Source organism: Apodemus sylvaticus, chromosome 9 (assembly GCF_947179515.1).
Source record: "Apodemus sylvaticus chromosome 9, mApoSyl1.1, whole genome shotgun sequence".
NCBI classification, from domain to species: domain Eukaryota; kingdom Metazoa; phylum Chordata; class Mammalia; order Rodentia; family Muridae; genus Apodemus; species Apodemus sylvaticus.
In genome coordinates, this window is record NC_067480.1 from 22,632,482 (window position 1) to 22,658,958 (window position 26,477).

The 26,477-nt window shown below is 56.3% G+C and overlaps 1 protein-coding gene across 2 annotated transcripts; it reads right to left on the reverse strand.

The window, feature by feature from the left end:
• Espnl (espin like) lies at positions 1-25,933 on the reverse strand. 2 transcript variants are annotated; one of them, XM_052193609.1, is made up of 9 exons: positions 25,640-25,933; positions 24,324-24,514; positions 22,828-23,014; positions 20,450-20,632; positions 13,206-13,337; positions 7,452-7,564; positions 6,130-6,214; positions 5,290-5,484; positions 1-3,559 (listed from the first exon to the last, which is right to left on the reverse strand). In XM_052193609.1, exons 1-9 carry the CDS (start codon positions 25,931-25,933, stop codon positions 1,940-1,942), a joined length of 3,000 nt encoding a protein of 999 aa, XP_052049569.1. In that variant the 3' UTR covers positions 1-1,939. The 2 variants fall into 2 exon arrangements, with proteins under 2 accessions (XP_052049569.1, XP_052049568.1); XM_052193608.1 differs by having other exon boundaries at positions 6,130-6,227; positions 7,450-7,564.
• Positions 25,934-26,477: the final 544 nt, after the last annotated feature.

Here is a 26,477-nt window from a genome sequence, read left to right on the forward strand (position 1 = left end):
GTGCCCTCTTCTTGTCTAGGAGACTCAAGGCTGGGCTCTGTGCCTGCTGCCCTTCCCACTGCAATGCAGCATCCTTCTTTGTTACTCTCTAAAAGGATGACTGTCACTACCCTCTGGGCGCCCTGCCTACCACTGTCTACTTATGGAAGTTCTACAAGCTAGTGAGCATCTGAGCCAATGGCGAACTCTACCAGGATGTGGAGCGGGCAAGCCAGCCTCAGCACCACATCCCGGATCCCACGGTGTAGGGAGGAATCTAGTTATCTAGTTGTTACAGCTGCACAGACACTGGGGTCTGAGCGTCCGCTCACAGGTAGCCTTCCCGGGAGGTAGAGTGACACGTGCTCACCAGCCAGGAACGGCCATTTTGTCTAGCAAACATACATCCAGCTTCAGCTTCTGATGAGACTCTAAAAGCAGAGGAAGTCAAGGGCAGAGAAGGAGGATTCACAGAGAAGGAGGATTCACCCTGTCACCTCACAGCAGGTCCCAGGGTGGGCCCCAGGCTGGAGGCAACTTGGAGCCAGGACCTGTGCCATGGCCCCTGTGGCTCTTCCAGCACCAAAACCCATCCTGTGCCAACCTTATCTCCCTGGAGTCCCCACCCTTGGGACCCCAGCCTAGTCTTGAGTCTGTGGGGCTCTGCTCCAGCCAAAGCAGCCTTTCTACAGCCTTTCTAGGAGTAGCATCCCAGAGCCCGAGGCTAGGGCTCCCTGCGCCCCCTAGTGGTAATGCGAGGACACTGTAAGAGACTCATGAAGATGGCCTGTCTCCATTGTGCAGGACTTTGCCTCCAAAGAGGCTTGACTTCAGGTCCCTGTTCCATGCCAATTGTAGTTTCCTCAAAAAGTCACCACCCCAAAGTCCTCCATGGATTCTGGGCCAGTTCTCCTGGGCCCCATGAGGTAGGTGGTGGCTCATCCTTCTGTCTGTCACCGGAAGCTGGAATCAAGCAAACCCTGTCTTAGAGTCAGCACTCTGGGGGAGAGCAGGAAGGGCTCCCTCTCTAGCACCTGTGGTTCTCTGTGGCACCTGGAATCCCCAAGGTGTATGGCTCCTTTCTCTGTGCCTAAGTGAGAAGGTGACACCCAAATGTCCACATGAACACCCCTGCTATGGTCTCCCCTTGCTGTAAGCTGTGCCCAGTTTCCTTTCAGGGGGTACCACTCTTTCTATACGGAGGATTCCTCTCCTCTTGGTGGACAGATATTCCTGGGTCCTTGCTCTTCAGGACCTCCTGTGGCCCAGCCACACTGAGGGTCTTGGAAGAGTTAGTCAGCTGGAGGACAGAGGCCTGACAGGGAGCCTTCCCTCAGGGCCAGGCAGTGCCGGAGGAGAGAGATGCTACTAACTAACCTACATGCAACAGCAGCTCTGACTGACCAGCAGGAGGATTGGGCGGATCCACTTGTCTGCCTTGGGGCTTTGGGGTCTCCTCCAGAGAAGCGCTCCTGTCAGGGAGAGTGTTCACTCCAGACACAGCTCCCTCTGGTTTCAGAGATAGGAAGTTACCAGAAAACAAGCAAACAACAACAAACAGCAGAGGCAGGCCCAGGGCTGAGGCCCAAGGGGAGGTGTAGAGAGGGTGGCAGTGTGGCTGAGACCACCTGAGCCGTTGAAACTGAAGCTGGAGACACCATGTGACGGCTGGAAACAAGACCAGGGGACCCTAGTGCTGGAATGGCCAGCTGCTCCTTAACTGCAGGACCCCCAGACCCATATGACCACCTGAGGGCCTGAGGACTGTGCTCACAGTGAGAAGAATTTGACCCCAATCGCTGCTCAGAAAAGATGGACACCATGGCTTGAGAGACCACTGATCTCTGAAGACAGAAGTCAACTATCACCGTGCCCACTTCCCCTGACCCCCGGGGAGCGCAAAGAATGAAAAACGGAACCCCAAACCTCCCCCAGGGTCCTGTCCCACCCGGGTGAACAGTCATTCTCCAAAGTTAAACATCTCAGCTTCTTTCTCCTTCCAGAAGGCGAAGCTGCGATCGATGTAGCCACAGATGTCTCCGCTGTTGAAGCTGCTCCGTTGGGAGTCGGACCCCAGCCTTGGCGCCACAGGTTCGGGGCCGCTGCCAGGAAGGGCAGCATGGGGCAAGGACCCGAGTGGTGTCAGGCCCAGCTTGCGACCCGGCTCCACGTCCCAGGGGGGACCCTGGCTGGAACCGAAGAAGCGGGCTTTGATGTCCTCGAAGCCGTCGGTCCAGGCACGGCGGCCCGCGGCCACCTCGTCGGTCACTGCTTTATGGAAGGCTCGCACGGCCTCCCAGCCGTGAGCGCCCAGATGCTCGAAAACCTCGAAGCACAGCAGGTGGCGCATCTTGCGCTCCTCGGCCGGCAGGTCGCACTCCAGGAGCTGGAAGTAGCCGAGCATGAAGAGGTCCAGCGAGAGGCTGTTGTAGGGCACCGGGGCCCCGTCCACGTGCGGCAAGAACTGCTCGGGGGACAGGGGACCACGCGCCCTGCGGCTCAGCCTCCGCAGCTGCCGGGCCGGCACGTGCGCCATGATGGCTTTCCAGGTGCCCAGCAGGTGGGTGATGATGCCACGCTGCTGCCACAGGTGGCCGAGCCGGGGACCGTCGCTGGGCTGCGGGGAGGGCGACCGGGGGCTACCCGCGGCCTCGGGGGCCCTGGATCGTGCACGTTGAGCCTCCAGGGTCCTGCAGGCCGCCGTCCTGAGCGCGGGCGTGTAGGCGGACTTCTTCCAATGGCCCAGGAAGAGCATGACGATGCGCTCTTTGCGCAGGCTGGCCAGGTCCAGCCCCGGACCCGCGCCAGCCTCTGACGGGGCCTCCTCACAACTGATGCCCGAGTCGCTGGCCTCCTCCGTGTCGCCTGGCCGGGGCTCCCCACCCATCGGGTCTCCTCGGGGTTGTGGCGGCGCCGACCAGCAGCCTCTCAGACACTGTCCGGGCCGCGCCCCCAGCTCACAGGGACCCGAGTTCGAGGCGCAGGGCAGATCCGGAGGGAACTCGAAGTTTCCCCGCAACGTCCGAACTGACACTCCGCACTCCTGGATCTCGCGCTGGGCCTCGCTCCGAGAGGGACCCGCAAGGGTCTCCTTGCCTGGGTCCTGCGGGACCGGGTCGGGTGGCTTCTCCTCGCCCTGTGCCAGCCCGTTCATGCCTTTCAGCAGCAGGGACATGCTGCGCACCAGGCGACCGATGTGGCCGCACCAGAAGGGCAGTGGCTGTCCTCTGGGCTCTGCCTTCCCGGGCTCCTCAGAGGCTTCGAGTTCAGGCGCCAGGACTGGAGCTTCCTCGTCTTCCAGGCCGGGAGCCCGGGGCAGAAAGTGGCTGTTGACGGTGATGCTGACCAGGGGCTCGGGCAGGAGGGCCTGCAGCTGAGCTGCCAGGCGGCCCAGCTCGCTCTCGTACTCCTGACATCGGCGCCGGAGCTGCAGGTCGTTGATCTGCTTCTCCAGGTAGACAAGGTCATCTTCTGTCAGCAGCTCCCCGAAGGGGCCCAGGATGGCCTGGTGCGTCTGCGAATACCTCCAAGTTGCCTGTTCTGTAGGGGTGGGGCCTGAGTCCTGCCTCTGACTCTGGTCCTGCGCACAGGAAGGCTGGGTCAGCAGCCGCCGCAGCTCATACTCACTAGCGCTCTGCCTGGTTCCCTGCAGCCCAGACCTTGGACACCAGCTGGCCCTCCCCTGACTTTACAACGTGAAGCTGGCGGCTGGCCAACCCAGTCCAAAATGGAAGCCTGGGGAAGATGGGGACTGCTTGCTCCCCTTGGTCTTCTAACTCGTCAGTGCTGACTGTCAACATACCCGGGCCCCCCCCCCCCCCCCACTTAACCCTGAACAGCCCTATTTGCTGCCTCACCAGCCTGGGCATGGACATTACTGTTCTAGGCAGTGTCCTGTCTGCAAGGGACCAGCACAGAGGCCTCTGCTCTGTATAAGCCATCACTCCAAACCCCTTAGGGACCCCTCCATATCCCAGAGCCTCTTTTTTTTTTTTTTTAAGTATATTAGTACACTGTCATGTCTTCAGACACACAGAAGAGGGCATCAGATTCTATTACAGATGGTTGTGAGACACCATGTGGTTACTGGGATTTGAACTCAGGACCTTTGGAAGAGCAGTCAGTGCTCTTAACCCCTGAGCCATCTCTCCATGCCATTCTGGAGCCTCTTGTCTCTGCAGAGCCTTGTGCTCATCCTTGGACTCCGAGGGACTTTCTGGAATACAGCTCCTCCTGCCCCTCCCGTCCCCCCAGTCTGTGCTGTGCTGTGTGACACAGGCAGCAGGCAGGAGCCTGTAGCACCGGGAAAAGATGTGACTGGTGTAATGGGATGATCCTACGTTGGCTTTGAAACCTTCACCCAGTAGCTGACAGGGTCCTATGGATAGTTCAGATCTAAACCTTGCTGCAGTACAACCCACACGCCTTTAGGGCAAGATTCTAGTTCCGCTTGCCCGGACAGCATCCAGAAGCCCTGTGAGTGACCAGGGCAATCACGGCCCCTTCTCTGTTCAGTCACAGATGCTTTCTAGACGCCTGCTATCCCCTCAGCATGCCCATCCCCCACTCACTAGTACCGTCTCAGTTGATCAGCCCTGGTGCCTCAGGACCTTTGCACTTAATCAGCCCTGGTGCCTGCACACCATACCTCAGGACCTTTGCACTTGCTTTCCCTTCCACCTAGAGTGGAGAATACCCTAGACCCAAACTCCCACGGGCTGCTCCTCATGACCTCCAAGCTCCAGTTCAAGGTCTCCTGCCCAGAGAGGAGCCCTCTTTGCTCGCCCTTTTGAGCCCCCCACTTCACCCTGCTTTGCCCTTCACCTCGGGTCCGCCCCCACCCTGCCCTCACCCGGACAGTAGGACTGGCCCAGTCTAGTAGATGACAGAAATCATGGGGGCTACTCCTGATGACACCATAAATGCCTTGCTTGGAGCCCTGCCATCTAGTTTTGAACCATGTATGTATGGCGGGAGAGGAAGCTGGGACCACACAGGACCACAGAGGAGGACATCCGGTTTAGGTTCCAGGTCTGGGCTGGAGTGTCCCGCTAGCACCTCCCACTCCCGCGCGGAACTTACTCAGTGGCCATGCGCCTAACTCCTCACCCCACTCCTCACCTCCATCTCTCCCACCTTCCACCTGCCTATCCCACCCCACCCTTCATCCCACTACTCTATCCCCCACACTACCCCCCATCCCCAACCCAACTCCCCATCGCCCTCTGGTGGTCCCCCACCCTCTTCCTGGAGCCCCGCCCTCCTCTCGCTGCCCCTCCCTCTGGCTCCTCCCCTTCCTCCCTGTGACACCTGATCTTCCGGAGGCTCGTCCGCACCCAGGCGAGCCTGCAGCTTCCGCACCATCACCTGCCGCTTCCACTCAGGGATGGGCCGGCCCCGCTCATCCTGTGTGGGTACCAGCATGTCAAGGTCTCCCGAAGGCAACCCATCCAGCTGCAGGGCGGCCAGGCCGTCATGGGAGTCCCGGGCTTGCACCTCAGGGCCCTGTAGAGACAGGCAGGTGATAGGCCCTCTCTAAGGGGACCTAAGATTGAGCCAGGTGCCGTTCCCAACCCCTGCAGTCCCTAGCCTAATAAAGGTGAGGCCTGAGCGGAAGGAACTGCTTACTGCCCTCCCCCCGCCCCCATGCTCCCTTGTAGGGTGTGGTCTCACATGGCCTAGATGAGGTTGGTCTTACAGAAACAGCTAAACAGGGTGAAAACAACTGTACAGACAAAGTCTGCCCACCAGTTAGTTCTCTAGCGCAAAACTTATCAGAGCCTTTGTTAAACTGTGTGCTCTGAGAAGACCAGAATCGCTTGGTGATTCTCAGAGTCCTCTTAGACTCGGGAAGATGGGGCTGGAAACGTGGGGGTGGGCTGGCACAGCTCTCTCCGGAAGAGCAGACTCCAGAACCTTCCTCAGCTGTCTGGTTGCCTCTTGTGACAGCGGCTTTCAACCCTGAGCCCGGAGGCCAGGACTCTGAGATGACAGAGAAAGGCTCTGTGTTTCCTGTGATGGGGCCTGGCTCCTGCTGCCCTGAGACTGTCTTCTGAAAACTTGGGGTGGTCAGAGCTGTCTGGGCTGAGAGAACATGGGGTGCACTAGCCTTCAAGCAGAGCGGGTGGGGAGCGAATGGAAGATACTTACCTGAAGGGCAGCTGGGGTGGTGACTCCCAGAGGGGCTGTGCAGGCCATCGATTCCCTGGGGACAGGCTGAGCAGGCCACACTGGGCTGAGAGTCACAGCTGCTGAAGACAGCTGGAGTCAGGGGGGTATCAGAGGGCAGGGGTCCAGGAAAGCAGAGATGCCAAGTCTGGAGCTCCTGGACCCAGGCCAGCCCTACCCTTCCAGGAACACTGGGCTTGGAGCGTAAGCCCCCCCCCTCAGTTCTGCCCGCTGGGGTCGGAGGCAAAATGGTACAACTAGGATTCTCAAAGAGGCCTCAAGAGGGCCTGCCCCAACCTGGCCTCCAGGAAAGCTTGTATTTTATTTGGTTCTGCCTTCTGTAGCACCTCCCAACTTCTTTACAGCCTGGGAAGAGCCAGGAGCCCAAAAGGCCTGAAGGTTCAGGGACTTAGCCCAGCCCTGTCAGAGCCCAAAGCCTGTCCTCTTACTATGTGCTATAACACACACACTAGAGCCATGACCCTGAGCTATGTCACAGCCTAGTCAGACACATAGACCCATTCACAGACATACGCAACTCACAGATACACACACATACACACACAGCCACATACATACACATAAGTAGATACACACAGACTCACACACCAGCAACACACACACGCACACGCACACACACACAGGTAGACACAGACATATATGCTTACATACATAGAAAAACACAGGTAGACCAAGACACACGCATGCTCACACACAAACACAAACAGGTTGGCACATACACACTCACACAGACACGCTAGACACTTGCAGACACACAAGTACATACACAGACATACATAGAGACATGCACACTCACATAAAGGCATACACTCAGACACAGACACATACAGACATAAAGATAACACAGACACACTTGCCCACACACTCCTACATGTGAGCATGTCACTGTAACTTGTTCACTGGTCGAGATGAAACCTCATATGTGATGCCTGTTAATACTTTCATGCCAGCCTATGCATTTTGGTAAGGGTTGGTCACAATCCTCTAAGGGTGGTGATCCCAGTTGGCAGGCCCTCTCAATCTCCTGATGCTCAAGGATGCCCACTGGCCTGCGTCCCACTGAGATCACTTCCTTTTATTCCAGGTTACTGTCGTCATGGTCTCCAAGATAGAAAATGTCAACCTTGGAGACTGCGAGAGAATCCTAGGAGGAGTTCTGAGAAAGGGAAGCTCCAAATGCTCAGTTGCCTGAGCCTAGCTCCTCTGAGAAGATCCTCCCAGTCGGGTTCTGCCACCCTCCAGACCCTGCCCAGCCCAGTTCTTCTGTGACCAAGCACTCACACGAGGGGCTCCTGGGTCCTGAGTCCCCTCTTCTTTCGTCTTCCAGGGAGAGTTTTGCAGCCAGCAGTGGAGGAGGTGGAAACGGTGGGGGTGGGGGTGTCATCAGGACTGGCACCTGGGGATGGACAAATCTGGTTGGTGGAGACTCGGATATCTGGATTTGGTTCTATCCCAGCTCTGTCAAGCAAGCATGGAGGGCCTCCCGGAGTTTGTCAGAGGATCTGGAGAGAACTGGGCAAGAGGGAGCCCCAGGACCCTGTCCCTCTTGTGTCTCCCTGCCCACCCATGCTAGGCCGCTGGGTTTTCTAACCGTCTGTACCCTTCCACCCATTTCAGAGCCCAGCTCAGGGTTGGCTAGCTCCAGCCTTACTCCAGGACTAGATGCTGGGTTAGCTGGGCTCACCTCTCTCAGCCCCACGCAGATGGGCGCATGTACACATGCAGCCACGCATGTCTCCCTGCGACTGAGCTGCACTCCTCCTGAGACTCACCTGGCTCTGTACTTGGCATGGACCTGAGGGTAACTTGGGGTACAGAATTTGGTGAGATCCAGTAAGGAAGGGGAGGGGAGTGGCAGGTCCCTGTAAGGATGTCATCAAGTGAGGATGTCTGTGCCTGCACACAGACCACAGAGGGCCCAGGGAACCTGAGCGTGACCCCTAAGCTGTGCCCAAGGCTGAGCAGCTGTCTCAGGGAGCCTGGCCTTGCAATCTTCCCCAAACTATTGCACCATTGGTTGGCTTGCCCAGCCCCTAGGAGGGCAGATATGCTGCTTGGGCAGAGAGGCGAGATAGGATACTTGAAATTCTTCTAAGCCCATAATGCTGAATGGCTGGGCTGTATATGCCAGGCAAATACAGGTGCTAATCATGACCTGCATTTCGTGTCCAAGCCCCACCAAAACAGGACCGTCAAAGTCCGGAGAGGCAGCCCCTCCATGTTTAGGTGGGGTGGCCAACCGTTCTTGGACCTCTGCTGGACCACCGGATGGGCCATTGAGCTGAACATGCTGCCCAGAGTAGCCTTGATTAGGCTCGGCTGTGAGACCGGCCGGTGGTTCACCTCCACCATATCCTCCAAGTTCTCTAAGCTATGCCCTTTGTTTGAGAGCTGATGTGAAAGGCTTCCTGACCCTGTCCGAGTTTTGGGGGCACGCACTACACTGATGCCCTCTGGCATGCAGATGCCAAGATCCTGGCTACAGCTAACAGGGCACACATAGCATCCCTCTGAGTATCCACCCCACAGCCAGGCCTAAGCCCCGACACCTCCCTCCAAGGGGCAGAGGAAGCCAATGTAACTGTCAGGCCGCTAAGGTGGTGCTAGTGAGATTGTTCGCCCCTGAGCAGGGAAGAGGCTCTGGCTTGAGCCCGTCCTAATTCAGAACATGTGGCCCCACAGCCAGGATCCATGTCGGGAACCTGCTGTGGCTTGGATTGTTACTCTGTTGAATCTGCTTTCAAAATTTTCCCACATCAGCAGAGACAGCCTTTGGCCTGCACCCCACGGCGCAGCAGCCTGCACTGCCCAGGCCAATCCTTGGCTTCTTTGGAGCATCCCTCCTCCTGACCTCAGACCCATCCCACCCAACACCCTCAGCTCACCAGGTCACAGGGAAAACATAGCAGCACGGACCCCAAATACCGCCTTGTGCACCTCATTTATCCTGGGAATCTGCAGAACCCAGGAACCCACACATGGGGCTGCAGGGCTGGAACATCTGCCTACTTCAGCAGGGGAGGTTCTCAGAAGCAAGCGCTGGGCAGCCGAGCACAGGGATCTGTGCTTGTCCCAGTCCCAGCTGTCAGGGGCTGTGGACGCTGCGCCCCCGGAGTGGGAGGAGGTATCACATTAATATTTGAAGGTCCAGGTATCAGGTGGCCATCAGGCTGGGGCCGGGTATTGGATCCCTTACCACGGAGCCTTAGGCTCCATTGTAGAGGGCTAGGGGCGGACCTCCGGGAGGTGGAGGACCCAGAGGAAGCCAACTCGCAGTGCCTCTCTCACAAAACAGTGGGGAACCAGAGGCTCTCCAAGGGCTCACAGCTGCAACGGAGGAGAGGCAGCAGAAGCTCTGAGGGGAGCATAGCTCCTGGGTCTGACAATCTCTACAGATGCTGAATTTGACCCTTAGGGGCTGTCACAGGGGTAAACCCATAGGACAGGAATAATCTGGATCCTGCTCGCTCTGGTGTGGAGCTGCCCCAGTTTCAGGGCTCCTCGGCAGAAACACAAATCCACTGAGAGCATGGAAGCCATCTGGACCATCAGCTTAGCAACTGGGGTTGGGACCTGCGGGCAAAGGATCCCTCACCCAGGAGCCTCAGTTCCCCCTCCCTTCAATTTAATCTATTGGCAAGAGAATAGGCAAGAAGTGCCCTTGCCCAGGAAAGATCAAGGGGCTTAGGGGCCGCTGGCAGCCACCACCTCAGGCTGGCACAACAAAAGAGGTAGGATGTTGGCCTGGCCTGAGAGATAAACTCCAGCCAAAGAGCAGCCCAACAGCAGCTGGCGGACATCAGGACCCCGCACTAACCAGGCCCCGAAGCCCTCTTCACCACTGAACAAGAAAGGGAAGCCAGTGTGGACCCCATGTCATGGCTACATGTGGGTCGTTGAAGGTGAGGCATTGTGGGAAACTTCTGACTGGATCTATTCAAGAAGCCATTAGTTCTGACCCCTCTGACCGTGGGAAGGAAGAAACCTGATCGTGGAGGCCCCCCCAGGAAGCAGGAGCCCCTTTATCCTTGACTCTCAGTCTTAGCCATGGATTCTGAGGGAATCCTTGCTCTAGGAGGGGGCGAGGTACCAAACCCCACCCTTTAGTCCTAATGGCTCAGCATATGCCTGGGACAGCTGTTCAGAAGGTGGCAGTCCCTCTGGCTCCATTGCCCGCCATCTCTTTCCTTGTTTTTGGTGAGATTTGAGCATCTCTGGGCCTGCCATGCATTAATCATGGAGGGCAGCTGTGGCGAGCTGGGTTACAAGCCTGTAATGCCACCCGGGCTGAGAAAATCATGACCTCAGACGGAGCTGGGCACCATTCACCACAGCTGAGATTCCGTTACTGTGGGCCGTCACCTCCACTCCGCCCTGAGACAAGACTCTGTCCAAGGACGTCCCCAGCCCTCTCTAGCTCCAGTTTCCCCACATCTATGAAGGGGCTCTAGGTTGTCCCTCCGCGGCGAGAAGAGGGGCACTAAGCGAAGGCCATTGCAGCAGAGCAGGAGAGGAACACTGCTTCCGCCCCCCAAATGGGGTCTTCAGACCCACTCTGAGGATGAAGAAGTTGAGGCTGGTGCCGTGGGCCCAAGAGGATCCAGCATCACACTGGTGGGAGTGAGTGCAAGGTAGGCGAGCGAGCAGGGTAACCCAGCAGCCAGGGCTGCTTTCCCTGGGATTGGAGGCCTGCGCAGATAGCATCCTGCTCTCCTATGATTAGCTAACATCTCTGCAACAATCTGCAGACTCCCACTGACACCAGGCAGTCAGACTATCAGCTAACGGAGAGGGGTAGGCAACAGGCTACCACCTCAACAGCCTTCTGGCTTCTGTCCCACCTAGGAAAGGAGGCCCAACCTCTTACTGTGCAGAGGTCCAGGGAGGAGCATGGCCTGCATTTCCCCAGGGCTCCATACAGGCCCCACACTCAGCAGAGAGTATGCCAAGGTCCCACAGACAGACCCCTGGCATAAAATGCTCACTGAAGGTGACCCATCAGGTGATAGTTCTTGATACTCACAGCCTAGCACTGAGATGCCTCTCCTGGGCCCACAAGTCCCCTGGGAGCAGCTCGGGACAGTGGTGTCCGGGGAATAATGGGTTTCACCGGCTCTTCAGGCCCACAGGAGAGCGCCAATGCGGACGACCTCTGCATATTGCATTTCCATCAATATTGCATCAGGTGCTCTCCCCCTGCAGCCGGCCTGCAGCTGACAGCCTGCCCTCCCTCATGAGGTAGGAGGCCCAGAGGATAACTCTAGCAGTGGTGGGGTCAGGCACTCCTAGCTGTCACCAGACGCCATCAAGATGACCACCCTATGGTGGCTAAAGCCACCAAGTTAGTCTTAAATGTGAAGTTCTGAATGATTCCCAGTATATACACCACAGAGCCCACACAAGGCCCGGGTTCAGGCTTGCAGAGACTGGGTGGGTGCCCATAAATGAGCAGGAAGGAAGATATTGGGGTATAGAAAGTGGATGGGCCGTGTTAGGCTACATCCATGCAGACTTGGGAGTGCCAGGTACCACAGTCCCTGGGCATGATGGTGAGGTGCTGCCTTGGGTCCTTTATAATTTCAAAGATACAGCTAGGAACAGATTGATCCCAAGAAGGTAAGATGGGCTGGCTGCCCTCACCCTGGGGAAAGGGGATCATGCAGAGACACTCTCCTTAAGGTGGTAAGGTCCAGGAGGCGCTGACTGGCTGTGCCAGGCTAAAGAGATAGAAGGCCAAGAGCACTGAAATCTCTGGCCTTGGAATTCATAGCATGCCTGGGGTGGGGTCTAGTCAGGGACTTTTGGAAGATAGGTAGGACCCGGTCCAAGGGAGTGGTTGTTCACACAATGGGCACAGGAGAGCAGCCACCCTTCCCACCCAGGACAGGGCAGATCTCAGTGAAGACAGGAACTTGGCATTTTTAGTGGGTGGGGTGTCCCTAAGGCCCAGAATATGCAACCCTGCTCACTTTTCCAGAAATCAGCCATGTCACCTCTCGTCACAGCCCCTGCCAGGGCAGGGACCAGGCATTGACAGCCAGTCTGGTCCATTTCCAGACAATTGAATCCTGAGACTTCCACCCCAGGAGGAGCCCCACATGAGACCTTGTGGCTCACATAAACTGCAGTGCGCTGTGTCAGGCTTGCCGCGGGTTGCAAGCAGTAAAATTTGGCTATGATCGTGCTTAGCCCCGGCCAAAGGGCCAGTGAGTGCCCTGCTCCCCTTGGTTCTTGACATTCCGAGGGGATATCCCCATGGGAGGAGAAACATGGAATGCCCTTGGTGAGTGCCGGGGGCCCTCACCTCTAGGACCTCAGTGCCCTTACCTGAACATGGTGGGTCACCTTCCTGAAGGGGTGGTACCGCTGATGTCATCATGGTCACTGCCTTGGGCTGGATGGGGAGGGAGGGCCTGGGGTGGGAGGTACACTGGGAAGACTTTGGTCTGAGTCACTGAACATCTTCCACAGGGAATACCTTCCAACCTGCCCCATCCGCTATCTTTCCCTCTGGGTGCTCACTTATCTGTGAATTCCCTTGTCTGTTCAATCCGGCAGATTCCTGTGGGATTCTGCCCTGTGTTGGGCACGGGGACCACTTAGGATACTTGAGGATCCCAGCTCTGAGAGTCACACGTGGAATAAAGTGACCCTGCTGTCACCGGAGAGTAACGGGCTGCCTGAGGGTTACCTTAGACGTCGCGGGGTCTTGCTTCCAACCCCGAGCATGCTTGGCCTGAAAGAACATCCCCAAGATATAGACACCATTTCTATGGTCCACACAACAGGCGTGGCTTGTCCAGTCCTGGCTCAGCCCCCAGCACAGCCTGTCCCTGTCCCTGTCCCAGGAACTGCCACCACAGCTCCTGCTATGGCTTCTGCTTCCTCTGTCTGACTGAGTCACTGCCTGGGTCCTTCTAAGGCCTTTGTTCCTGGCAAGCATTGGAGGTGAGAGAGGTGTGTTAAATGAGTGTTATGACCAGTGGCAGGCCTACCTTCCCAGTCCCCCAGGATAGACAGGGCCCCTGGGGCTTTACCGGCCGAGACATTTCCCGAAGGAACTGGGCACAATCCTGGTGTCCGTGATATTCTGCCAGGTCTATCGCTGTATACCCATCTTCATCCCGCAGGAAGGGGTCTACGTGGTGGGAGAGCAGGGTCTGGCAGCACTGTGGAGAAAGGAATACTCGATGACACACGTGGCACACTGGGTGTCGATGGGGACATTCAGGTCACTTCCCCTGCTACAGGCTTGGCCACTCAGCAGCCTGCCTTGGAAGGACCTGCTCAGTTCTTTCCCTCATGGACCCCTTCTCTGTGATGGGACATCTTTCTCAGGTGAGTGGGCTAACTCCTGCAGAGCTCATAGCTTGAGCAGAGCCTTGCTAGACACAGGCGTGGGGCAACTAAGCTGGGTAAGCGGTGGGTGACTCCTGGGGTAGCGGGAGAGGCTATGGTGACCCGAAGGGGAGGTCACAGGGTCTGCAGAGCAGATGGCGCATAGAAGAAAGGGGCAAAGCACCAAGTTTGGCCCCAGGTAGTGCTAGACAGAAGGCACAGCCTGGACTGGATGGCAGCCGCGTCAGGGGTTGGCGGGAGGAGGGATTCGCCAGTATGAAGGATTCCTGGGTGCTGGGACCAGTGAGCAGAGGCGTCTGGCAAGAGATGATGAAGGTGCAAGGCTGGACATCTGAGGAGGCCACAGCAGGAGGAAGTGGTGAGCAAATGGGTGTACTACAGAGAAGGGAGAGGCAGGCGGAGCAACCAAAGCACCATGCACACTATATGCCTTCAGAGAGGATAAAGAAGCGAGGAGGTGACTACATTAAGACTGCGAGATGAGGGAGGTGGGAGGAGGGCCTCGCCTCACACTCAGTTTCACCCCATCTATCCTACAAAGGTGCTGACAAGCCAGGCTGTTCCCCCAGTAGCCTAAAGAACAAGGGACCGAGGAGACCAGGGACTGAATAAACAGCTCTAACTGACACCCCCCCACACACCCACCTCCCAACCCCCAACTCCCCAACCCCCCTGTTGTCATAGGCTAAGGCCACCCATGAGCCAGCTGACCGCCTTATGCTTTAAGGTGGAGGAACCTCTAGCCTGGAATGAAGATTAAAATGGACCCAGGCTTGTAGCTCTCCCACTTGCCTGGTACAGGAGATGAGGAGCCACTCCAGTTACAACTAGAGACTGTTCTCCAATTATACTGTCCAGCACACAGTCGATAGACACAAAGGATGCGTGGGAACAGGAGAACGGGTTGACCCCAAAAAAACGGATCCAGAAAAACCACTGTGATCCTGCCTTTCAAAGAAATAAAACCCAAGTGTGAAAAATTAGACATGGTATCATCGACAATGAAAGTGAGGTGGGGCTTGGGACGTGGCTCCGTTGGCAGTATGCACAGAGGTCCAGGTTCACCCCCTTGCACCTTAATCGGGTGTAGCAGTGCACAGCTGCAACACCTGCAAGGCCAGCACACCTGGGTGGAGGCAGGAAGGTCGACCAGGAGTTCAAGGTCATCCTCTGCTACCTAGTGAGCTCAAGGCCAGCCTGGGATACATGAGACCTTGTCTCAAAATTAAAAAAAATAAGCAAAATGAAAACCAAGCTAACAAATAACTGATTAAGTAGATTGAAAATAACAGATGGGACATAAAGACGTGAACACTAAGGCCGGAGGCTGAACCAGTAAAGAGAACCCTGGTCAGAACTGACCCTCCGAAAGACAAACGCCACATGTTCCTGCTCATACGTGGATCCAGCCTCAAATCTTGTGTGTGTTTTGAAGCCAGGAGGCCGGAAGGGGCTGAAGGGCCCACATTAAGGGAAAGAGGGTGTGTTAGACACAATCCAGGAGAATATTGGAACACTGGGAAGTGAAAGACTTTAACCGGAAGGAGTAGGGAGGAAGGCGGAAGTGATCGGGAAGGCTAACCCTGAGAGATGGTGTGTGGAAAGTCACGCGGAAGCCACCTCACAGCCCAGTTGAACAAGTAATCGCCGAATATATGTGATATGCAAGAAGAGGAGGGATTCTGGGAGTTAAAGGAGTGAGGGTAAGGGTGGGGGGATGAAGAGAGCTGGGGGATGGAGGGGGATAGGATGGGGGGTAGGAGAGGGGGGTAGGAGGGGGGTAGGAGAGGGGTAGGAGAGGTGAGTTAACCAAAGCTAAGGATGTGTGAAATTGCCCCATGGAAACCTGCTGGCTAGTAAGCTACATTCAAAACATAACTTAAAATGATGTAACTGAGACATTGCTGAGAGACCCAAAAAGGAAACAAAGAAACCCAGGAGACATGCCTATCAGGACAGGCATGTCAGGGGCCCGCCTTAGTCTCTAGTCTGGGACATCACTGAGATACAGTGAGGCTTGAGGAGGTTGGGTTACTAGAAGGATGTAGGGCCAGTGGCTGGACTCTAGAGGATCCTGGGACCCTAATCCCTGTTCCTTCTCTTTCTCAGAGGTGAGGGACACAGGGCTGAGCTCCATCCGTGTGTTCCCATCGTGATGTTCTGTGTGGCCACGGGCCCACGGCACCAAGAAAGAACGACCGTGGACAAAACCCTCCGAAGCCCTGAGCCAGAACAAACTTCCCCTGCTGGTAAGTTGTGCATTCCCCGTGATCGGACTCGACCGCTGGATAGTAAAGTCAACACATGCATAATGTGAATCCCAGAAGAAGGGGAGAGACAGTGTGGAGCAGAGATAGTGGCTGAGGTCCTTATGAACAGATGGCAGATGCCAGGCACAAATCCAGGAGTTCCAGCAAATCCCTGCTGGTATAAACAGAGGCCCACCTGTCCCCTCACAGTAGACAGACTGCAGAGAGTACAAGGAAAGGGGAGAGGATGATTTCAGACCACAGGCCCCTGGTCTTCTAATGGACAAGGGCTTGGAAGCAGCAGATGATCATTTTAAACTACATACCAAAAAAACAACAATAATAATAAGGCTGGAAATTACCAAGATTTTTTTTTCTTCTCCCAGACAGGGTCTCCTAAAGCCCTGGTTGACTTCAACTTTGTTATGTAGCTGAGTCTGAACCCCTGATCCTCCTGCCTCCACCTCTCAAGTGCTGGGGTGGCAGGTGTGCCCCTCACCGCACCACACCGTGGCTGGCTCCTGGCTACCTGTTTATTTCTGGCAAAGGCACCCCTCACTACCGAAGAGGACGTTTGGAGGCAAACACACATAAGGAACCGATGGTTCCCAGCCACACAGCCACACTGAGGGAGTCCCCAGAGACACCAGACTGCAGGACAGCAAGTCCACGCAAGAGTTTGATCTGCAGGGCGTGGAAAGAAGATGGAGACTCGTGGGCTCGCTTTATTTAAAAAGAAAGACTGAAGGTTTTGTAAAGCCATAGAAGCAGAACTGTGGAAGACGGCCCTCCCCAAGTCCCCCATGACCCGCTCTCTGGGTCTTCACCTTCCCAGCTTCCCACGCTGGTCTCTAGCCTCTGTCTGATGCCACAGTATCCCCAGCTGGAGGCCCAAATCTGAGTTGGGAGCAGGGTGCACACAAGTCCTTCCCACGAGCCTCACATGTACCACGCTCCAGCCCTGTCTCCCAGCCACTGTGGGAGCCTCAGCTGCTTCCGGTACTCAGAAGGGAATGAGGAAGTGAAGAATTTTTCCAAGGTCATGATGAAGCCGGCATAGCCTCCATCCACCTGCTCCACAGCTGCCCTGTAGACAAGCAGGGCCTCTGGGCCGCTGAGGACAACTGTCCTGAATCCTCAGTGCCAGGACACCCTGAGCCTTGTGTTCCCAGCTCTTCCTAATACCTCGTTCACTCTTCTAACACAACACCGTGTGTGATAGCATCGACCTGTACACATCGCTTCTAAATAATTAAAATCCTGCACTGGAAACCAGGAGGGCCAGATGGCTGAATCAGACTCAGCTGAGAAAGACTAAGAAAGGGACGGAGCCCAGGGCTCCCACTGGGCTTTACCCGGGGCTCCCTGCTCTGCCCAGGCCTCTGACCTCCAGCTCTGGTGCCCTGCACAGGACTCCTGCCCACAGGAAGGGAGTAGATGGAGATGACCAGTGAGTGGCCAGTGACCTGCATCTCTGCCCAGCTGCGAAGGCCCTCAGCATCTCCTATCTGTGCACACAGGGTCACTGGGAATTTCGGACTCTTCATTAATTAAGAAGCTAAATAGAAATCTTTGCCACTTCATAGTTGTGTCAAGATTACATAAAAGGTGTCTTCTTGTTCTCTGGGCGTTTGTTTTGCTTTTCCTTTTTGAGACAGGGTATCACTCTGATGATGGCCTCAAACTTGTGAGGCACTTCTCTCATTTCTGGTCCCCAGGTGCTGGGATTATAGATAGGTACCTCCATGCCCAGGTGACAGGTAACAGCTTGATTTACATGTATGCAGAATCATTACAAATTTAACAGTCAGAAAGTCAAGCTGTTGTATACAGCTGGCGATGAAGCTCAGTTTGTGGAGTCCTTGCCTACCATACAGGAAGCGCTGGGTTCAGTCACCAGTACCACCTAAACCGGGTGTGGTAGTGCATGCCCAAGACCTCAGCATGCAGGAGACAGAAGCAGGAGGGTTGGAAATCCAAGGTCCTTCTCTGCTACACAGTGAGTTTTAGGCTACGCAAGACTCTTTTAGAAACAAAGCCAGCATAGTTTCTCGGCCTTTTAGCTGAGAACAAGTATAGTGTCAAAACCAAGAGGTAAAATAAAATAAAATATCAAGTGTCAGACCAATGAAGCTCCAACATCAGGCCCAGCAATCGCTGTCACCGGCCTCGGTTTTAGACCCGAGATGAAACAAAATGCCTGTCCTCTCAATGTATTTCCGTGGGGCGATTCCTGGAAAGGGGACCTTTCTCACAACCCTCGTGGGTCAGCTGGGCACTTGTACACTCGAGGTCTAACTGAGGCAGTGAGATTTATGGAGGCCTCTGCTCAGATGGCCACAAACTGGGTTTTCACATCCGTGTGTTGAGTCCTGAGCCCTGAAAAAATTCACCCCTACAAATGCATCCTTCACTGAGCAGGGCTGTTCTGGAGAGCTAACCTGTCCCTGTCACAAGAACCCCAACCACCCTAACCACCTGGGCCAGCCCTGAATTTGGGACCCTACAAAGGGATCACCACCACAGAATCCATGGACATGTCTTGCTCTGCGTCTGTTGAGAGACCGACTGGGAACGAGGGAGGGTTGGGCATGCCCCACGGGCACGAGAGCCAGCAGGTGGCTGAACATGCACAGGGTAGGGCATGAGTGGGCACTCCTGGGCTTTCTCTCTGGAGCTAGTTAGGTAGAGAGCTAACAGTTATAGCCAGCCACACATCTGGCCTGAGGCAGCCTCTCAGCTGTCTTTTCTTCCTCATTGCCTGTCCTACCTCAGTGCCTTCCTTCAAACAGCCTCAAGTCACCTGTCCTCATGTCCTAATACAGCCTTTGGTGGCCTCCCTACACCACACTGTGGTCTCATGCCCATGAGTTCTCTCCCCGAAAAGCCTTGCTGGAATCACCCCACCATCTTTCTAGCCCCACCCTCCCATTCCGGCCTTACCCAGTCCGCTCCTTCCCATGCGTGCCTCTTTTCAGGGGTCTCATCTTTGAGGCTTTTTATATACTGGTTTACTGGTACAGTTCACACATGGTCCTCCCATCTAACACATGTGAGCCCTCCCAGCCCCCTGCCCCCTCCCCCACGCACCCTAGGAGTCAACAGGCCTCCCCAGGACCAGTTAAAACCAGAACTGGGGGTGGAATGAGCTGCTGGCACATTCTGAAGTTCTCTTCAGGTTAAGCTAAGTTGCCTTTGGCACCTTCGGAAGCCTGACCGATTGCACCTGTCCTGGGACAGGGAAGGTTTGAAAATGGAAACAGGAAGTACTCGTTTGAACAGCTGTGAAAACAGGGATCCAGCCAAGCAGTGGTTAGGGGAAAGGCTGGAGCCGATGTGTTAGACTTATTTCTATGTATATGAGCATTTTGCTGGCGTTAGGTGTGCCTGGTGCCACCCCAGCCCTTGGTCTGCTCTCATACGCCAGGGGGCAGGAAGGCAGGAGCCCAGCTGTGAGCTGCTGAGGCCATGCGCTCTTGGGAGTCCTGGACTCTATATACTTAAGGGAGGGTACACTCGTCTGAGGCCCCTTCCTGTGGAGATGACTGCTTTTTATTTGCTTTGTGGGTTTTCGCAGTATTACATGGAAAAATATCTGACTGCTTAGCAAAATCCCTGGCCTCCACTGCCCTGCACATCCCTCCCTAAAAAGGAGTACTGTGTACAAGTACTGGGGTGTTCTGTAGCCTGATGACCAGGGGGCAGAGCTCAGCCTGGATGCCCCGCAGACTCCCACAGGTGGGGTGTGAGCGATTCCCCTCTTGCAGCTCAGTGGCATCTGTCATTGCACCCAGGATGTTTTATCTTCAGCAGACAGGACAGAAAGGGTTCCCAGGGACTCTGGCAGGCGCCTTAGTCCTCCAGGCTAACCTGGGGACAGAGCTGAAGCGAACTGTGCAGGGCCTGTGAGAGAGCGGGCCAGGTGAGAGGCAGCCTCTGCCTGGAAGGTAGGGAGGTAGAGGGCCCTGGGTAGTAGCCATGGACAGTCCAGGGTTGCTTTCAGTGACCCTGTGGTGGCACTATGTGCGGTTCTCTTGTTTGCCATTGCTGGGGTGTCTCCCTGAATATTTGGGGATCCTGCTAGAGACAGGTGCCCAAACTCTGACCCATGCTGAGACACTTGGGTTGTCTCTGGTGACAGTCCCCATGGATGAGTCCAGTCTGCCTGGAGACTTGAAGGGTAACTTTGGCAAAAATCAGCAATTCAGGAGGAATCCAGGACACAGGTAGGAGGGGTAGGAGTGGAGTTCAAGTTTCCCAGGGCAGGAAGGGTAGGGGAGAAGGAACCTGCGTGGGACCAGACCCAGACAGAACACCAGCAGTCTTGACCCTCAGAGCTTAGCACTTCCCCATCTGTGACATTTTCACCCTTGCACGTCCTAAGTTCTGGGGATTCATTCCTAGAAATAGCTGGGCCACCTGGGCCAGGTTAGCCCATATAGCCTTCAACTACACATCACCAAGCTAGCCTGGAGCAGGAGACAGGGGTTTTTCTGAGTCAATAGCTTCCCCCATGGCTCATGACCTAGGGAAGTGCCCTGCCAGCTGCGCCCACCCTCACTCCCTATAGAAGGGCAGTACTGGCATCTGCTCCAAAGGACTTCTGGGAGGACTCAACGGCACACCGACGCAGTGCCAGCTTGGAGCCCTCCCCCTCCCCCACTGCAGCATACCTCCATGTGTCCATTCTCGGCTGCATCATGCAGGGGGGTCCCTCCCCAGGAGTCTCTCATGATGGGGGCGCCCATGAGCAGGAGCCGGTCAAGAATAGGTGTGTGGCCTCCCCGAGCTGCAAAATGCAGGGCAGTGGCTCCTTCATTATCCCGTGCTGTCAGGCCGATGTCTGTGAACGTGACCTGGTGACAGAACGGAGGAAGGTAGGCTGAAGCTGAGGCTGGACCTGGGGTAGCTCCTCTCAGGGAGGACAGACAGGGACACTCAGAGCAGAAATGGTCCCAGCTGTAATCCTCAGTGGGCAGGGGGGATATCCCCAGGAAGCCTTGGGACAGAGCTCATCCCACATGCCCTGTGGCCCTGGTGGCATCCCAAGCCAGGGCAGGGTATGTGAGGACAGGACTTGAACACTCGAAGCCCACAAGCCAAATGCCACAGCAAGAAAGGAGAGATGGGGAAGACTCCGGCACAGGCCACCCCTGGGTGTCTCAGTTCCTCGGTGGGTGCTGCCCGAGGCCTGGAGCTGCTCATATAGCCTGGGGTCTGTCACCACTAGAGTGCTTTGAGGCCTGTCTTCATCTCTGGTCTCATCTGCCCTGTAACGGCACGATGGGATCTGCTCCACAGCGACCAGTTCGGGGTCCTCTCAGGCTGTCCAGGCAAAAGCCATGCCCACTCTCCCATGGGCTTACCTCATGAAATGTGGACACCTGGGATGGCCTTTGACTCTGTCGTGTGGGGTCTGCTAGACGATTGGTGACCCAATCGACAGGCAGGGGAACTTTGGACATTCCCCCATCTAGAATGGCCTTTCTGGCCCTGCGGCCCTGTGGCCACTTCTTCCTCAGAGCAGAGTGTGCCCACCTTGACACAATCCGAGGGTTTCTATGGACAAATCACCTGTTCCCTGCTATGTGCCCCCACCGCGGCCACGTTTCCAATCACATTCCACTGACTCGCACATCCAGCTGACAGGACAGCCAGCTTAACCTCAGACCTGGGGCACAGCACAGGGTCATGGCCTAGAGTGACTGAGTGAGATTTGCAAGCAAGGCCATGGGCACAGCGTCAAGGACTAAGGTGCTGGGGAACTGGGCGGCCCGGAGCCAAGGCTTTCTCCAGAGGGAACTGGAGCAGCACACACCAGTTGACACCAGTGGCTGACCAGCTGTTACAAGGAAAGCTGGAGACAAGCGACATGGTCTCTGGGACATTTGGGAGGACATCTCCCCAGTGTAAGGGGAGCACCAGCAGGCACGGGAGTCCAGCAGACAGACAGGACCTGACTGCTGATGGTGGTTGGAAACAACTGTGGTGCCAGCCAGATGTGTTGTTGGTCAGGTGCTAGCTCCAGGGATGCCCAGGGGCCTCAGGAAGGCGCAAGCAAGGCACAGCGTGCACAAAGGCCCTGAGAGGAGGCTGAAGGGAGCTGGAAGGCCGAGCCTCATCCACCCTCAGAATGGCTTTCTGTCGCGCAGGCAGATTTGGGCTTTGAGTCCTCCATGGCTCCTCGGGATCCTCCTGACAGCCCCTGCCCACCTAGGGCCCTCTCTGTCTTAACCACTCTATCTGAGGTCCAGAGGCCAGGCTTTCCTGCCTTTGAGTGTGACCCATCCTCTTCTGGGAAATTGCCTTGAGTCCTGCCTCAACCACAATACACATTATGCTATTCCTCAATACCCACCACAGCTCCTCCTCTTCCTCCTCCTCCCCCTTCTCCCCCTCCTCCTCTTCCCCTCCTCCTCCTCCCCTCTTACTCCTCTCCCTCCTCCCCCTCCTCCTCTTCCCCTCTTCCTCCTCCCCTTCCTCTCTTACTCCTCTTCCTTCTCCCCCTCTTCTTCCTCTTCCTCTTCCTTCTCTCCCTGTTTTCCCTCCTCCCTCTCTTCCCCTCTTCCTTCTCCCCCTTTTCCTCCTCCTTTTCCTCCTCCTCAATGAAGGAAGGGTCCTCCCCAGCTCAGGGTCTCTATGGAATCTCTAATGGACCCTTGAAGTGCCCACTTCTGGAGGTGAATGGTTTTCTGTTGTGAAGGTGAGAAGTCCCTGGTCCACTCAGGCCCAACTCCGGCCACTCTGGAGTTAGGGGTTTCCTTCCTGGGAAAGGTGAGTGGCTGTCCCCCAGAGCTCTGGGAAAGGAGGCTCAGGTCAAGTGCTGGCACCTGTGACAGATCACCACTGAACCCCAGAGAAGCACCCGACTCCTAGGAAGAGGCCCTGGGTGCCCTTGAGGCTACCTCCTGTCTCCTGAAGTGACCACTGCAGAGGCATGGGGTTCCACCTGCCGCTCTAGGTGCTTTGTGTGACCGCAGTGCCCGAGTGGCCCCTTCCAGGCCCAGCTGGCTCTAGGGCCTGGTCCTCCCGCCCCACAGTGCCCCCTTACCAGCCAGACAACTAGAGAGTAGTGGCCCCGGGCAGCCGCCGCGTGCAAGGAGCTCATGCCGTCCAGGGCTCGCAGGCGCACGTCGGCCCCGCAGTCTTTCACCAGGAACTGTGCCAGATGCAGGTGGCCCTCTTGGCAGGCCAGGTAGAGAGGAGAGGCACCACTGCATGTCCGCTGGTTCACGCCACTGTGATGGAGGGAGGCTCATGACGCCTGCGCCCATAACTGCCCCATGGAGGATGGGCTGGGGCAGCATCTGGGGGCTTTCGGCAGCCTTCTCTTGGGCCTGAGTGACTCCTTAGTTCCCAGGGACCTGCTGCAGGGGAGGCCAGGGTCCTACCCCAAACTGACATCATCCTCGGGTGACAAAGACTTGCTCTTGACCCCTGAACTTATTGTCTGAGTCTCCTTAACTCTCGCCATCTGCTGCCTCAGTGGGCTCTGTGCACTATATGCTGCCGCAACCTGTCCTTAACTCTTTCTTTGCCTGGGTCAAGCTTACTCTTCTCGGTTCTGGACTGATTCTGCATTCCCAGCCATCCCTGTAGAGACACAGAACCCCTAACTCCTAAGGGCTCCCTCTGCCTCTGGGAGTGGCTAGTACTATCTGCGGCTGCAGCAGAACACCCCTGCCGGACACAGCTCTCTATCCACAGAGCAGAGTCCATGGGTGCTAGAGCTGTGCTCCCTGGGGCTGGGAGGAGGCGGCCTCCCTTAGCAGTAAGCCTTGGCTCTTAACCGCTCCTGACTCGAGCATATTTGTCTTGTAGGTCACTGACTGTGCCTCGGCCTTGACTCGTCTCTGGGACCCCTGAACAGGGTGGCACTCAGGCAGGGGAGTAATGACAGCTTCCACAAACACCCTGAAACTCACTGAGCGACTGTGGGTCCACCCCAGAGGGAGACTTCTATTTCATCATGGAGAGGCGATTACAAGCTCCAACCGCCAGAAGGGGGGAAGCTGAGGCTGGGGGATGGATGATTTACTCAAGGGGCAAGGCTTGTGGTTTCTTTCCTTACAAAGCCCTTTTAGCCACCTTGTTCTAGCAAGGTGAGTTTTGTATAGGGCTTGGACCAGAACACAGCAAAGGAAGAAAGAAAAAAATTGAAAACTGCTTGTCTCAGTGCAGGGGTCAGGCCATATTTTCCCTTATCCACAGACCCCAGAGGGTGGGGCACAAGGCCTTGGATTTGATGAGGCTGGTCCAGTCAAGGGATCCCGTGTGGAGGATGAGCCCAGTCAGCATGCTGAAGGTGGTTGCTCTTCCCGAGCATCACTTGGCTGCAATTCTTGCAGGCCCCTCCCCCTTCCACCTGCACAAGCTGCACCTGTGTTAAAGGCCCTCCCTGCCCCATGCAGAACTTGCACCCATGCTTTCTGCCCCTGCTTATCCTCCACCTCTGTTATCACAGACTCTGTCCCCAAGGCCACCAGCAAGCCTCCCCTCTGTGCTGTCTCCTCAGTGGCCAGTCACTATGGGTAAGGTGGCTCTCACCTGCTGTGGGCTGCCGTCAGGAGTTTCAGACAGGTCAGGTCACCACTTACAGCAGCGTGATGCAGTGGCAAGGCGCCTTCCAGCGTCTCCAGTGTGGCTGAGTGGCCCTCCCGTAGCAACCACTCCACCAGGGCCGGGTGTCCAAACCGGGCAGCCAGGTGCAGCGGGGAGACACCTGAGGCATCTTGGTCCTATCAGGGCACAAGCAGTCTGCATAGACATCGAGTCTATGCAGGTCCCAGTGTGGCCCAGCTGGGCAGGGCCAGAACGGCCAGAAGCAGCTGCCCAAAGTTAGGCTCTTGGAGGACCCTACAATGTCTGCAGCTGAATCCCTCTCCAGTTCCTCCATCCCCTATTGAGACTGAAGGAGCGCCCTGACTGAAGAAGAAGCTGGACCAGGCCCCTGGGATTCCACCCCACCCCAGCTGCCTCCCTTCCTCATCAGCTGAGTCCCTGTTCATTCTGCACATGCTCAGAAAGGCTTCTGCTAGCACAGTGATTCCCACCATGGCTGTTCCAGGGCCCCAGTCTCCAGGCCTCTGGGCTTCTCCCCTCTCCATCATGGTCCCCAAGGCCGTTTTCCTTAAGGTGTCAAGCATCCGGTAGACTGGGCCATTCCCTCAGAGCGCTATGATCCAATGTGAATCTAGAGATGGTTCAGTGTCTGTTTGCCCTTTGCCCTCGGGGGTCATTGGTCAAATCAGTGAACAGGGTCGTGGAGGCTGAAACATGAGCCGGTGTCTCTTCTCTATCCAACTCTGATGACTATTTCCATGCTCTCAAGAAGGCAGTCATGGCTAACAACTCTAAGTCCCTTGCTTGCCCCAAGCAGGCCTAGGCATGCAAACGAGTAGCTGTTGGCTCTGATAGAAATGTCCTAGCAAGATGGTCACCATACTTGAGAATCTTCTCACTATCACAGCCTGTGTCCCTAGGGCTACAAGATCCTAAGTACCCAAAGCCACTTTATAAATCCACTTTCTGACCCTTTGATCGGGTCTGTAGATGAGGTCTGATTAGAGATGAGAACCTGAACACAGGCAAGGCCATCATTGGCAGTCTAAGGCCCTCCTTGCTGAGGGGGGTGTGGAAAAACCCCAGTGACTCTCCTGTGCCAGGGCTGGATCCATCTGATGTTGTGGCCTTGGTGTTTAAGGGCTTTACGCTCTTTGGGGTTGGGGGAAGGGATGGGTTGGAAGAGGCAGAGGCACACATCTCTGACTGAGAGCTCAGGGCCTTCCAGGGATCGCACTTTCTGGACTCACCTCAGCCAGATTCAAAGACAACAGGTGCAGAGCCGCCCTGACCTAGCTTACCTGCAGCCCGCAGCCCCCGTCACGGACCAGCCAGCAGAGCTCTGCCAGGTTGCCCGTGGCGGCTGCATCGTGCACTGGTGTGGCCCCGTTGTGTGCCTGCTGGTTGCCCGGCAGCTTGGCTCTCTGTACCAGGAACTTGACACAGTCCAGGTGACCAGCCCGGGTGGCATGGTGCACCAGGCCAGCCCCCAAATCATCAGTGATGTCTGCTCTCAGGGCGCCAGCCTCCAACAGCCGCTCCAAGGTGACCACATCCCCGTCCTTGGAGGCCACCAGCGCCTGCTGTGCCTCCATCCTCAAGTGCGACTCTCAGTAGTGGCTTGTATACAGGCCCGGCAGGGCTTCCTGTTTCAGGCGTGGACGCTGCTGAGGGCTCTGGTTACCTGATAAGCAACTCCCGGGGCAGATGGGAGGCAGCAACAGGGGGGCAGGCTCTGGAGACTGGCCCTCAAAGCCTGGCCCAAGCAACTCAGGGCTGGGTGCCTGGAGCTTCCAAGCATGGAGAGTACAGGCCCAGAGGGAGGGGTACGCAGGTCATGCTGGCAGATGCCACTCAGCAGTTGGAACCCTATCATCTACAGAGTGAAGTGAGAACACCCCTCCGCAGGGCTCCTGGCCTGGGATGGGTCTCCAGCCAGCCAGCCAGCCAGCCAGCCAGCCAGCCAGCAGTGTTCATAGCTACATCAGCTCAGACTCAGAAACCTGCCCCAGGAAATACTTCGGTGATAGACTAGCAGGCCATCCAGGAGATGCCTCAATTCTCCTTGAAACGTAGACCCACTATGATACCTTTAGAATCTAAATGCCATGACCTGAGGCACCCAGGACACGCGCGCGC